A 12,306-nucleotide genomic window follows, 5' to 3' on the forward strand; every position below is an offset into this window, starting at 1 on the left:
CCTCCCGCCCGATTCCCCTCGCCGCTTTTCGCCCCCTTTCGCCCCCGTTGCCGGCAGCACCGCCACCCCTGGGCGCCAACCTTCCCGTCGCACCCGCGCGCGCAGATGCACGTGAATTTCGGTCGACGCGCGCCGTCGATGCGCCGTCGACGGCGCAGGGCGCATCGATGCGGTCTCACCGCTTCCCGGTGATCTTAATTGACCACTCGGGATGCCCGACTGAAATTGGCATCGATTACATTATCGGCGGCCGGTTGAAAACGAGGACGGGAAAACTACGCGCCGACGCCTGTCGGCCGGCAGCGTTTCGACCATGAGCCGCGTTGAAACGCGAAAGCGGGATACGAGAAGCGAGAATTTGGAGATTACACCGTGTAATGAGGTGCAATGAGGTAATTCGAGATAATGAGAGATAATGAGAGAGAGAGAGAGAGAAAGATTCCGAAGCGAAACGAGCCGAGGCCTTAATCTCGTTTCGCGCGTCATACTCGCGGAATATTTTTAATTAACGCTGTCCGCGCACTCGGCGACGATTTAAGGCAGTAGCAGCGTTGAGCGTCGTCATTTCCAGTCAAACGGGCCACTCATAAATTTACTTATCAAGCGACACTACGTTTCTGTGCATTTATTTCACTATCTGAATAATAAATGTTAATTTGAAACGAAGAGTTGAGGTGAACGTATATACAATATTACAAGTACGAAAATATTACTTTTTATTTTTCTTATTAATGCTTATTAATGTTATTTTTGTGCGTTAGTTTATATAATAGGAATGAATGGATAATAAAAAGAGATATATAAATGTTTAAATATATGCATATGTATATCCCACTAAATATTGATAATAACATTACGTCAATGTTGTAATTTATAAATATAAAATTGTTGTAATATTACTTTTAGCTTGTGTTTACTAGGATGTATTTTGAGTTTTGCTGTAAATTATGAACTTTTCACCGCTATATTTTCGAAACAAAATAGTCAACAATTTTAAAATTTTTGCATATCTCTATGTTAATCCTTAATATCGCAGTGGTTTTTCATCAAAATCCTAAATGTGGTTTAGAAGAAATAAAAAATAGAAATTAAAAATAGGATATTAACTGCAAGAAACACGGTATAGGAAACATGTCATTTTTAATTGCGAATATCTCAGCTTCCGAATATTTATCTAATCTTTTCTAATTCCGTCAATAATTAGGTCATATTTAAATTTATATCTAGTACAAGTTTCAACGAATTCTTGAAGAACTTATGTCACTACTACTTTAATCGCGTTGATACACTGAGAAAAGTATTAATTAGTGGTAACAATTACCAAGCATTTAGTCAAATAATTTCAGCTAAATAATTTGGTTACCGCAACTATTTAATTAAATATTCGGTAATTGTTACCAAATCCTTTCTTCAGTGTGTTGCAAGCATCTTTTGCTGAAGTGCGGAGAGTGCGGCAGTTTGCGTTCGCACAACTCCACAGTTTGATCTTTCGGTAGTATCCACTAATTGGGAAACTCGAAAATTATTAATTAGAAGAAAGAATCAATGCCGATGACGTGACATCGACGAGACATTACGTGCAGGCGAGCGAGTCGGTACATGCCGTACGAAAAGTGAAGCATCAGAAATCCCGATGAATCGCCGCATCATGAACACGCGCACGATACTGTATGTGCACGTATGTAAAACAACAATTTGCGGTTCGCACGAAGAAACGTTAGGATTCGAACTGGCTACGAGAGAGAGAGAGAGAGAGAGAGAGAATGACACGGGCAAAAATAATACGTATCGATCTAACGGCTTAACTATCTTTACTGTCCCTTCAGCGACGTGGCCGTGTAATAGGATTAAAAAATTGATCTCTCTGACTATTTTTTCGAGAGAGCGCTTGAGCAACGAGCATATCTAATTAAATGTTTGACAATAGTTACTAAATCCTTTTTCAACGTATCATGGATATTAATTTTTCTTTAATTCTCGACAAAATATTTGTGTTACTTTTCAACACACTCACTTTGTTTGCGTCGAATTAACGCCGAAATTTAGGCGGACCGTTTGGTACACATATATTAAAATGTATTAAATTCGATGCGAAACTTCTTACGGTGTAGAATCGCGACGATACGCGCGATGAATGCTTAAAGTTTCGAGGGGGTGGCTCGCTCAAGGGGGTAGAACGAGGCGAGCGGAAACAGTCTAACAGGTTCCTCTCGTACACATTCCAAAGAGAAAAGAATCCATCCCCGTGGAATCAGAGAACGCTCGATCGGGAGGAAAACTCGCGCGACGGGGTGCGCGCGGGATTTCAATTCGCGGCTCCGGCGGGGATCGCGGAGATGTCGCGCGATATCGGCGAAAAATCGAAAAGCGCGTGCATTCCCGTTCATCGATCGAAGGTCGCCGGCTACTCCCGGAGCGCGGGCATGCGAGCAGCAACACACAGGCGGGCTGTACGCGCTCGCAGCGTCGCGATGCGACGTTTCTCTCGCGCACGAATGCTCAGCAACGCGGCAGCATATACGAGGCATAATCGCGCGCTCGCTCGCTCGCTCGGCCTCCGGTGGGTGTAGGCAGGCAGTAGGTAGGTAGGTAGGTAGAGCCGGCGGTCGTGTATCGGGCAGGTTCCTAGAGTCGCGTCGCAATCAATACCTCCGGTCTCTCTCTCCTCCGCCGTTCCCACCCGCGCGCGCTCTCCTCCCCGTCGCGCCGTCACTCACCCGAGAATATTTCTCCGCTCGCCACCCTGTAGCTCGCCACCCGCAAAACTCGCATCCTCCCGCGTCCTCCCTCCCCCGCCCCGTGAATCGCTCACACTCGTCGTCGTCGTCGGCGACCTAAAATTCGCTCTAATCCGCGAGAGCCGCGACACCACTTCCCGATTTTCTCCGAACTTCCATCCCCCCGTTGACCGTTGTCAACTCTGATAAGATACCGGGCGGTGATGACGTGAAATGCGGTAGGTCGGAAGGGATCCGCCTCCTCGGAAGATTCGTCTTCTCTTGTTCTTCCGCCGACACGAAGCGGCGAGCGAAGAAGACGCGAGGATGAAGAACGAGGATGATTTCGGGTTATTTTCGGGTGTATCACGGCGGACGAAACGCAGACGGTGTCGAGAGGGTGTTAACGCGCGGGCCCGGGCACCCGCGTGGAATCAAGGACGATCGGGAGGGGGTGAGTCGTCATTCAGCGCCGGCGGGCGGCTTTTCGTCGGCTGATAACGCGGGCCGGCTTATCGCCGGCGATCGATATCATCTAATCCAGTCGGGCTATTTATAGAACCCGGCCCGAGACACTTGGAGACACGCGTCGTCCACGTCGGCGCGAAAGTAACAGGATTTTCTAAATCAAGCCAGATCTCTTTTTACGGAGCGCGCGACACTTGCGGCGTTTACCGACGTTCCTCCCTCAACTTCCCCTGCGCCAATCGCCCGTTACCCTTCTTCGCATTTCATCTGCTCGCGCGGAGAACCGTCCCGACGCGCACCGAGCGACCTAGCCGTGCGTAGTCGGAGAACCGAGAAACTTCGGAAACTCCAGATCGACCAGGCGGCGCGAAAATCAGGTCGCAGGCGGATAAGACGCTGTAGGACGTACCAGGATACTTTCTCTTGTGTTCCGCGTCCACCTCGCGCGCCAATGCGAAGTACTTCTCCTTTGCGTCCTTCGGCATATTCTTCCAGCAGATGCCCAGCCTGCGGGAATAGAGAGAAGGATGCGTTTTCATTTTCAGAAGATAATCTTACACGGTGAAAATCATCTTATACTTGTGTTAAGATTGACTTTGGTAAAATTTTTGTGTTCAATTTTTAACCTGTGTTAACTTGTCCTGTTTATGTTATCTTAATATTTTGTGTTGAGTTGTCAATATTAAACTTGTGTAAATGTTAAAATTATACTTGCAAGTGTTAAAATAACATTTTGTATTTTAGCGTCGATTAATACGCACTGAAAAAAGGACAAAAATTTGGTAACGATTACAAAATATTTAATTAAATAGATTCAACTAAATAATTTGGTTGCAGTGAACTAAATCATTTAATTCATAATAGTTTCAACTAAATAATTTAGCCACAGTAACCAATCATTTAGTTATACATACTTAATTATTTAATTACATGTACTTAATTATTTAGTTAAATGTATCCTGTAACTGAATTACTTGGTTACTGCAATCGAATTATTTATTCGAAACTATTTAATTAAATGTTTGATAATTGCTACTAAATCCTTTCTCAATGTATTGTAGATATTAATATTTTACTAATTTTTGACATAATGTTTGTATTACTTTTCAACACATCCACTTTGTTTACGTTAAATTAACGCCGGAACTTGTGCGAACTATTTGGGACATGTAAAATGTATTAAATTTGATACAAAATTTTTTACTGTGTAGAATCAAAACGATCTCGTGCGAACTTCGTTCCTTCAAGTAACAATACGAATGCCTAAAGTTTCGAACGACAAGTCACGAATTCGCGAGATCTCTCGTTCGGAATTTGCTTTATATTTCGCTCGAAATCGTTTCTTCGTGCCTCGTTCCGAGATTCGCGAGCTTTTTATTCAGATTTGTCGACGAGGTGAACTCGATCCTCGAGGTAAGATCAAAGGATCAAAGGATCACGTTCGACACTAGCCTGACGCTGATGTCCTTGTTCGACTCCCGGGGATTCTCGGCGGCGATTTTCTTCCGCCAGTCGTTGGCGAAGAGCATGAAGGCGTTCGCCGGCCTCGGCGGCCTCGGCGATCGATTCACCCGCGTCCGCTGCTGCAGCGGGAAAATCTTATCCACCTCACGGTTGCCAAGCGATAGTTTCGACTCGTCGAGAATGCGCTTTTCCGCTGCGTTTTCCTTATCATCGTCATCGTCGTCGTCTCCGTCGTTGCCGTTGAGATTTTCTTCCACTGATGAACACACGGAGAAGGTAGCGTCGTCGTGTTGACCAACGTCATCGATCTCCTTTTTCACCAAACGTTTGCTGCAAGCGGCCGGTTCGGCTTCTGCGGCTGTCACCACCACGATGACTTTTCCGCCGTTCACGTCCTCGTGAATGCGCACCTTCTCCTTGCGAATCTCACTCGCTTCATCTGGCGGATAACGAGGCGTGTCACTTAGGCACGTTTCTCGCAAAAGACTATTCGCAAAATGTGCAAAATTTTTACACCGCGTTTCGGGCCATTGTCGAAATGATGAAAAATTATCGGCCACAAATTGGATCATTGTTCACCGAGAAAAAGGTTAGATTTAATATTTATACTTATTTGACTGAAATTTGTTTCATAGAAACAACATATCCGAAATATTATTCGTTTGAGTAAAAATTGTATCGTCTCATTCGAGAAAACTCTATTGTTTAACTGAAAGAACACTATTATTTGAAGTAATGTCTTTTAACCAAATAAAATATTATTTGGTCACAATAAATATATAAAATGAAACAAATAGTTTCTTTATAAGAAAATTATCTTTCGTTTCGAATAAATTTTTTTATTTGAGATAAAGATACATATTCGTTGAAAAGCCTAACAATCGCGCATATTAATCGAAACATTAATTTCTTCGAAAGTATGCCGATGATGAAATTTGTTAGGATGCGATAAAATTTATCAAATTCGAAGAAATCTTTCTCTCGATGACAGGATGTTCCAGCATAAGAATATCGAAATATCTCCTTTGTTTCAAATGATACGAGAAATGATTACAGCACAATTTGAATGGTCCCGAAAGAATACTGTGGAAGGGAATTTTGTTACGGTCAATTTTTCAATTCCTTTTTTAAGACCCCAATATTTAGATTCTCAGAATATTTCAATATTTTCCTTACGCTGGGACACCCCTATATTCTTTGAATATTGTTCTCTCGACGAAGTCTCTATCGGTCGACTAGAAAATTGCACAGGCGTTCCCGCCTGAAAGAGTAACGCGATGTTCTCGTGACGTTTCGTCTCTCGCGAGCGTTTCCGTTGCGGACGATTGTCAGGTCGGATGAATGTTTTAACAGGTTAACTCCATTTCATGGCTCTCACCTTTCTCGCCGGAACTCGGAGCGAGATCGCGAGCCTCCATAGCGATGATAACTCGTCGATCGGGCTGCTCGTTGGGAACGAGCCGTCGTGACGATTCGATGTATCGTTATGCACGCTTTTAATAATGCCTTGAGTCGCTCGATAATGGCGAAATGTGACACACGAGTCGCCGCACAGATCTTCTGTTGTCGTGCGGTTGACGGCTGTGGCGGTTGTTGATAAACACATGAAGAATCATCGTCGCGTAACGATGAACCGATCGTCTTATTTCCGATCCTTCTGTCGTCCGATGACACAAACGCGACGCCATATTCAGGGGAGTGACGGAGAGAGAGAGAGAGAGAGAAATTTGCCGCGATAGATCCGATCGAGTAAACGTCATCTTTTGCGAAAAAATTCGTCGCATTGTTCTCTCCGACGCGTCTCCTCTTCGCAGTATCACAAGCTCCGAACGCGAATCTCGATATGAATGGGTTACGTGAAAGATGCGCGTGCACCGAGCACGGTGCGAATTATTACAAGGTGCTGTCGTTGGCGAGAAATTGCAACGACACGGAGATCAAAGACGCGTAAGCGAGACTTTATTTTTACGTATTATTAATTTCAGCATTAACAACATTATAAATAATTTTGTTAGCTAAACGCGAAAATTTGATTGCCACGATCTCGAATGTTATAAGCACCTAAAATTGAAAAACAGCAAAAAGATTATAAAATTATAAATTTGTAGTCTGTTATTTTTATAAACTGTTTTTTTAATAAATTATAAACTGTTATCGCCGCTACTACAATGAAGTCAATATCGTTAATATTTAAATTTTTCGAGGACTCTCAAAACTGAGAAAGAACTGGAAAAAAATCGATTGTTCTCTTTTAAGTCGTCAATAATTTTGTAAGAAATCAATATTTATCCTCCGTCATAGTAGGACGATAGCCACAAGATTATAGTTTAATAGTTAAATTTTTAAGTATTTTGGCTCCGAGGAAACAATATATATAGAAATTAAATGGCCAACACACACAGGAGCCAAAGCAAAATCCTATATATATATATATTGGCTATTTAATTTCTATATAGTTTAATCAATTTTTTACTGTTCTTTAGTCTGAGAAGCCTACATTGCACAAAACCGTGCAAGCAAAATTTTTGTTTAGCGTTAGACAAAATTATTTATAAGTCTGTTAATATTGAAAATAATAATGTGCAGAAATTACTGTACATCGATAAAACACGGATAAACATTTGTATAAAATATCAGTATTGTATACCTTGTAGTTTCTTCAGACATTCAAAGACATTTTCCAAAAATCACTTATAAAAGAAGGCATCAAATGAGAATACCCCCTCTCGGCTCAATGCATTAAAATGTTGTATCGAGTATACGTGTGTGACAAAAAAAAATTTGATCGTGAAGAGACTGAGACATCGTGCCGATAAAATAGCGCGCGGTTATTTCTCCTATTTTTTTCTTTTTTTTTCTTTCAGGTACCGACGATGCGCCACGCGATACAACCCCGCGCAGCAAAAGAACGAAGGTGCCGAGGCGATTTTCGCCTTAGCAGCTGAAGCGTACGATGTGCTCTCGGATCCTCTTAGAAGGGCCGTGTATGATCAATACGGTGAAGAGGGTCTTAAAAATGGTATGCCGGGACCAGAAGTATTTGCGCAGCCTTACGTCTATCACGGCGAGCCGATGCGGACCTTCAGGTGGAAGGGAAAATTATACAGTCATTGAGCTTCCCTATCGATGAGATAAAGTCGTGGAACATTGTATATAAATTCAGTCCCGAATCGCGCGAGCGTCTTTAATATCGCGGTTCTCCATGACGTGCTTTCTCCTGGAGTTTTTTCCTAAGAAAAAAGAAATTAAACGTCCTCCGCTGAATTTACCATCCAGGGAGTTCTTCGTGAATGAAAATCCATACGAAGATCTCCTGAGTATCCTGACGGAGCCTCAACCCTTGTTGGAATTTCCCGAAGGTCGTGGGATAAAACGGAAAGAACAACCTTGGATCAAAACCTTGCCCCTCACTCTTGCGGAGGTACATTTTTCATTTAAGGCCGTTAATCGTTTCTTTGCTTTTATATTTTGGTACAGATATACGTTCTGTTTTTCTCCGCCTCTTTTTATTATATATTCTTTATTCACCAAATTATTTCGTAATTACTTCCGCGCGAATTGTTCCCCCAGTTACTTCATTATCGACATTGTCAGGTTTTAAAATTTTAAAATTAATCAAACGGATTAAATATACGATATATGTGTGAAAGTGTCGTTGAACGAAGAGGAATATAATCGAGCAGCAGAGAGAGTTTTTCATCATAGGTCTTTTTCGGCGGAATAAAAAAGATGAAGATCCAGAAGTTGGTCTTAGTCGGCGACGATATGTCGATGACGCTGCCGACGGAGAGAATCTTGACGATACCCATTAAGCCGGGAATCCCAGCGGGCACCAGAATAGTATTTCCAGAAGAGGGTGATCAGGGAGCCACGAAGATACCCGGTAAGTCCCAGCAGCGCCTCCTTGATCTCTCTTGAGCTTGGCTTACGATCGTAACCGCGTGACCGCTCGAGAGCGTAACTGTAATTGCGATAATAAAACAGACGGATTCTCCTCCCCCTTCGCTCGATAACGCGACTTAATTTCCTGGTGCCGTGCTTTCGGCGAGATTCTAGTCTAATTACAGATCGATTGACGGTGAGTCTTGGGGAAGATGAAATTTCGCCCTCTTGTCTTTTCTTCGTCGATAATTAAACTTTGCCCTTCGTCAGTAACCCGCGAAAGCAACTTGAAAATTAACTGCTACGATATCAGTATTCGACCATTCTCTTATTTGCGACTGCGTGGCTTCTAAAAATCTACGGCAGAAGTTTTTTATTTCGGGAGTATCAGAATTTCTTTCGGAGTTTAAGTCAAGTCATTCGTACGGAAAAATACATACTGCATTCAAATAAATATTACTTATTTCAAATACTTTATAAGTTTATATTCCCGCAAATATATCATAAGTTCATCATAAGCGTCAAATGTATTAAAAATATATTTTAAATCCTGGTAAATTTAACTCTTAAATCAAGAATATTAAATTAAAACACTAAAACCATGGTTTCCTTATCCAAATTAACCAACTTTAATTTTTCTTCGATAAAGTTAATAATATTCTTGAAAAGAAAACAAAGTCTTCTTTCGAATAAATGTTAACGCGGGCTTTTCTAATATTTGCGATGAGTATATTTTAATTCTATCATCAAGGAAATATTCTTCGTTCAAAATAACTGTTACTTAAAAGAAGAATAGTAAAAACTGAGTAATTGCTTTTCCTCACCGTATAATTAATATTTTTCTCTGTGTACGTTGCGACGGAAGGAAAGGGGCGAATTTTACCTTTTCGTACAATTGACTAAAAATTACGAGTCGCAATTTAAAATTCATCGTGATGATCTATTTGTGACTGTCATCGCGACGATGCGGGCGGTTTGCGGAAGAAGGGTTTAAGGCTAATTGTGACGAGACAGTTGATATCTTCACTAAATCCGAGACACGTCAGCGTAGCGGATGTTATCTTCGTCACGGAGGATCGGCCTCACGAAACGTTTCGGCGAGAGGGCTCGGACTTGCACACGACGGTCGATATCTTTCTAAGGGAGGCGCTGACTGGAACGGTGATCACGCTTAATACCATCGACGACAGAACTCTTCGGATCCAGATAACATCGATCGTTACGTACGAAAATTCTGAATTTGTATCGATCGAGCGCAGAGCTTGCAATTCTCCAACACGAAGACCTGATATCAATTGCAAATCCTACCCAATATTTTTCGAAATACACAGAAAAGAAGATTTCTTTTGATTTAGTGTACGTGTTTATTTGATTTGAGTTTGCTTAATATAAATAATATATTAATATAAATAACATGATTTAATATCAAATATCATTCTGTTTGAATGAAAATATTGTTGTTTCACTAGAATAAAGCATATTGTTTGATAGGAAAAACAGTATTATTTAGAGGAAATGATTTTTTTTTCAATAAAAAATCTATTTTGTTATACATTAAATATTGTTTTACCAAAGCATAAAGTTCTTTATTATTTTTCTAACATAGTGTTTCTTTTTTCAAATAATTTATTGCTTGCGAGAACCGTGTAATGTTTGGGTGAAAATACAAAAGAAATTATAGGAAGATATTATAGAAAAATATTATTTGACGTAAAGATTCATTGTTTGAGAAACTAAACAATTTTGTTTGTTGAATCAAACATTCATTGTTTGTTTATTCTACTCGAAAGGACAAGTTTGTTTCGATCAAAAAATTTTATTAAATCCAAAGAAATTTTTTTCTCTGCGTGCTTAAACATTTTGGTTTTGCGGCCTCTTATAGTATCGCACAATTTGCTATTTCCTCCAGTGCAACTTTTATTTAATCCTAAAACACGCGGATGACAAGTGCCGATTAGCCTTCTTTCCTTTCGATATGCTGCAACACGCGACAATAAAGAGAACGGAGAAAATTGATCAGTGACAGAATTTCGTAGACAGTCTTGAAACGAAAATACGACGAAACTTGATATGCAGCCACGCTCAGCACTTAAATCGTACGCAGTAATTTCGTTGATTAAAATTTTATTTTTCATAGAAAAACCCTACAATCGTTGATGAATAAATTGTTAATCGACATTGGTTTCACCAGTGTCGATTTACTTCGGCAATAGTTGGATCGATTCTTCGTTCTCGTCCCGAACTGCCACCGCGACATCGCTCGAAGTAACAATTTTACGCGCCATTTTGACGCGTCGTTTAAATATCCGCTGATTTCTGGTACCGTCTCAGGCCGGATTACACGAAGCGCTTGCGAGGCGAGGGGATGCCAGTTCTCGTGGATCCGCGACAGAGGGGCGATCTGATTCTGCGATTCAGCATCGAGTTCCCGGTTTACCTGCCGTTGACCAACAAGAACCACATTAGGAAAGCCTTCGAGGTGTCTCGCACGGTAGCCGTCGGGGATGCCGGATACACTCAAGTGCGCAGAAACATCGACGGCGACGTGCCGCTCCGACGTGCGGACGACGAGGCGAATCAATTGAAATTCATATGCGAGACGTAATTTCGAGCGAATCTCCCGAGCGTACATATTTCACGCGTTATATGATATGCATATTGATTCGGTGTCAGCCGATATCATGACATTTCTCGACGTCATAAACTAGACGAGAAATTATTAGAATAAAAGCGGCGCGCGCGAATATTACCGGCTCTCCTGCGTGCGCGAGCGAGCGATCGATTATTTCATCGCGATGCATAATCAGTAGTTGCGGCTACAACTATTGTAAAATGTAAATGTTGACGATTGACGCAATCAATCCGACGATATACGCGAATGCAAATATAAAAACGGCGCCGGCACAACAATACGCGCGTCTCGACCACGCGCTGTAAATCATTCCCAACGCGCGCGCACGCGTTGATTCCGCGCGTTAATTCGCGCCTCCATCCGGCGTTCTGTTGTTATTTATTTTTACTCGTACGGCTAATATTCACACGTCGGTCGTGTCGCACGTCGTCATATAAATCGATCGACGTCGAAAAATCATTTTACGCGAGCGGCCGGCCGGCGGGCGAACGCGTTCGCGCGCGCGGATTTCCTCGTTCCTGACGTCAGACGTCCGAAATAGCTGATGCTGCTAGTACCATTGACCCTAACAGTACGTGGGGAAACCCACACACGCACACACACACACCGACGGCGAAGGCGTCATTACCGCGCCAACGTTCCGTGCGCACCTTGTGTAACGGGTGTCTCCATCTTACGGGGATCTACCGCCAATGATTCCGCTGGGATGATCTAGAGGAGATGGAAAAGGAGAGAGAAAGACAGAGAAGGAGAGAGAGAGAGAGAGAGAGAGAAAGAGAGACCTTCAGTCGGTATTCGTTGATTTCCCACGAGAGATTCGTAATTTTCCATGCGATCGCGCACGGGAAAATCGCGCGTACAGGTGACAGGTGCGCGTGCGACGGAGATCCGGTTGACCACCGCGGGCCGGTCGGCGTGCTCGAGACGGGCCTAAAAGCGGCCTCGATCGTGTCGGAGTACCGGAGAGCCGAGCTATTATCTCGGGCAATCATATGACTCCGGCGCACGTGACTTTATTTACAGTTGACTTACACCCGCGAGAGAGAACATGTATGGTGCAGTTCGCCGTGACATGATAGACAGAAGCGAGAGATACAAGTCGTGGGGCGTGCGGCGATGCTATAGTCGCACGGCCGTTGTTTT

General features: G+C 42.6%; 2 protein-coding genes across 2 annotated transcripts; one reads left to right on the forward strand and one right to left on the reverse strand.

The window, feature by feature from the left end:
* Nucleotides 1–3,448: 3,448 nt before the first annotated feature.
* On the reverse strand, nt 3,449–6,067 carry LOC106747486 (FACT complex subunit SSRP1-like). The gene is made up of 3 exons (XM_014625053.1): nt 6,028–6,067; nt 4,638–5,088; nt 3,449–3,692 (listed from the first exon to the last, which is right to left on the reverse strand). Exons 1-3 carry the CDS (start codon nt 6,065–6,067, stop codon nt 3,449–3,451), a joined length of 735 nt encoding a protein of 244 aa, XP_014480539.1.
* A 425-nt stretch (nt 6,068–6,492) lies between these two features.
* Nucleotides 6,493–11,137, forward strand: LOC106747494 (dnaJ homolog subfamily B member 13-like). Its single transcript, XM_014625065.1, has 6 exons — nt 6,493–6,596; nt 7,514–7,735; nt 7,926–8,070; nt 8,355–8,532; nt 9,583–9,754; nt 10,863–11,137. Exons 1-6 carry the CDS (start codon nt 6,493–6,495, stop codon nt 11,134–11,136), a joined length of 1,095 nt encoding a protein of 364 aa, XP_014480551.1. The 3' UTR covers nt 11,137.
* The last annotated feature ends 1,169 nt before the right edge of the window (nt 11,138–12,306 follow it).

Source organism: Dinoponera quadriceps, unplaced genomic scaffold (genome assembly GCF_001313825.1).
Source record: "Dinoponera quadriceps isolate SergipeBrazil2010 unplaced genomic scaffold, ASM131382v1 scaffold282, whole genome shotgun sequence".
NCBI classification, from domain to species: domain Eukaryota; kingdom Metazoa; phylum Arthropoda; class Insecta; order Hymenoptera; family Formicidae; genus Dinoponera; species Dinoponera quadriceps.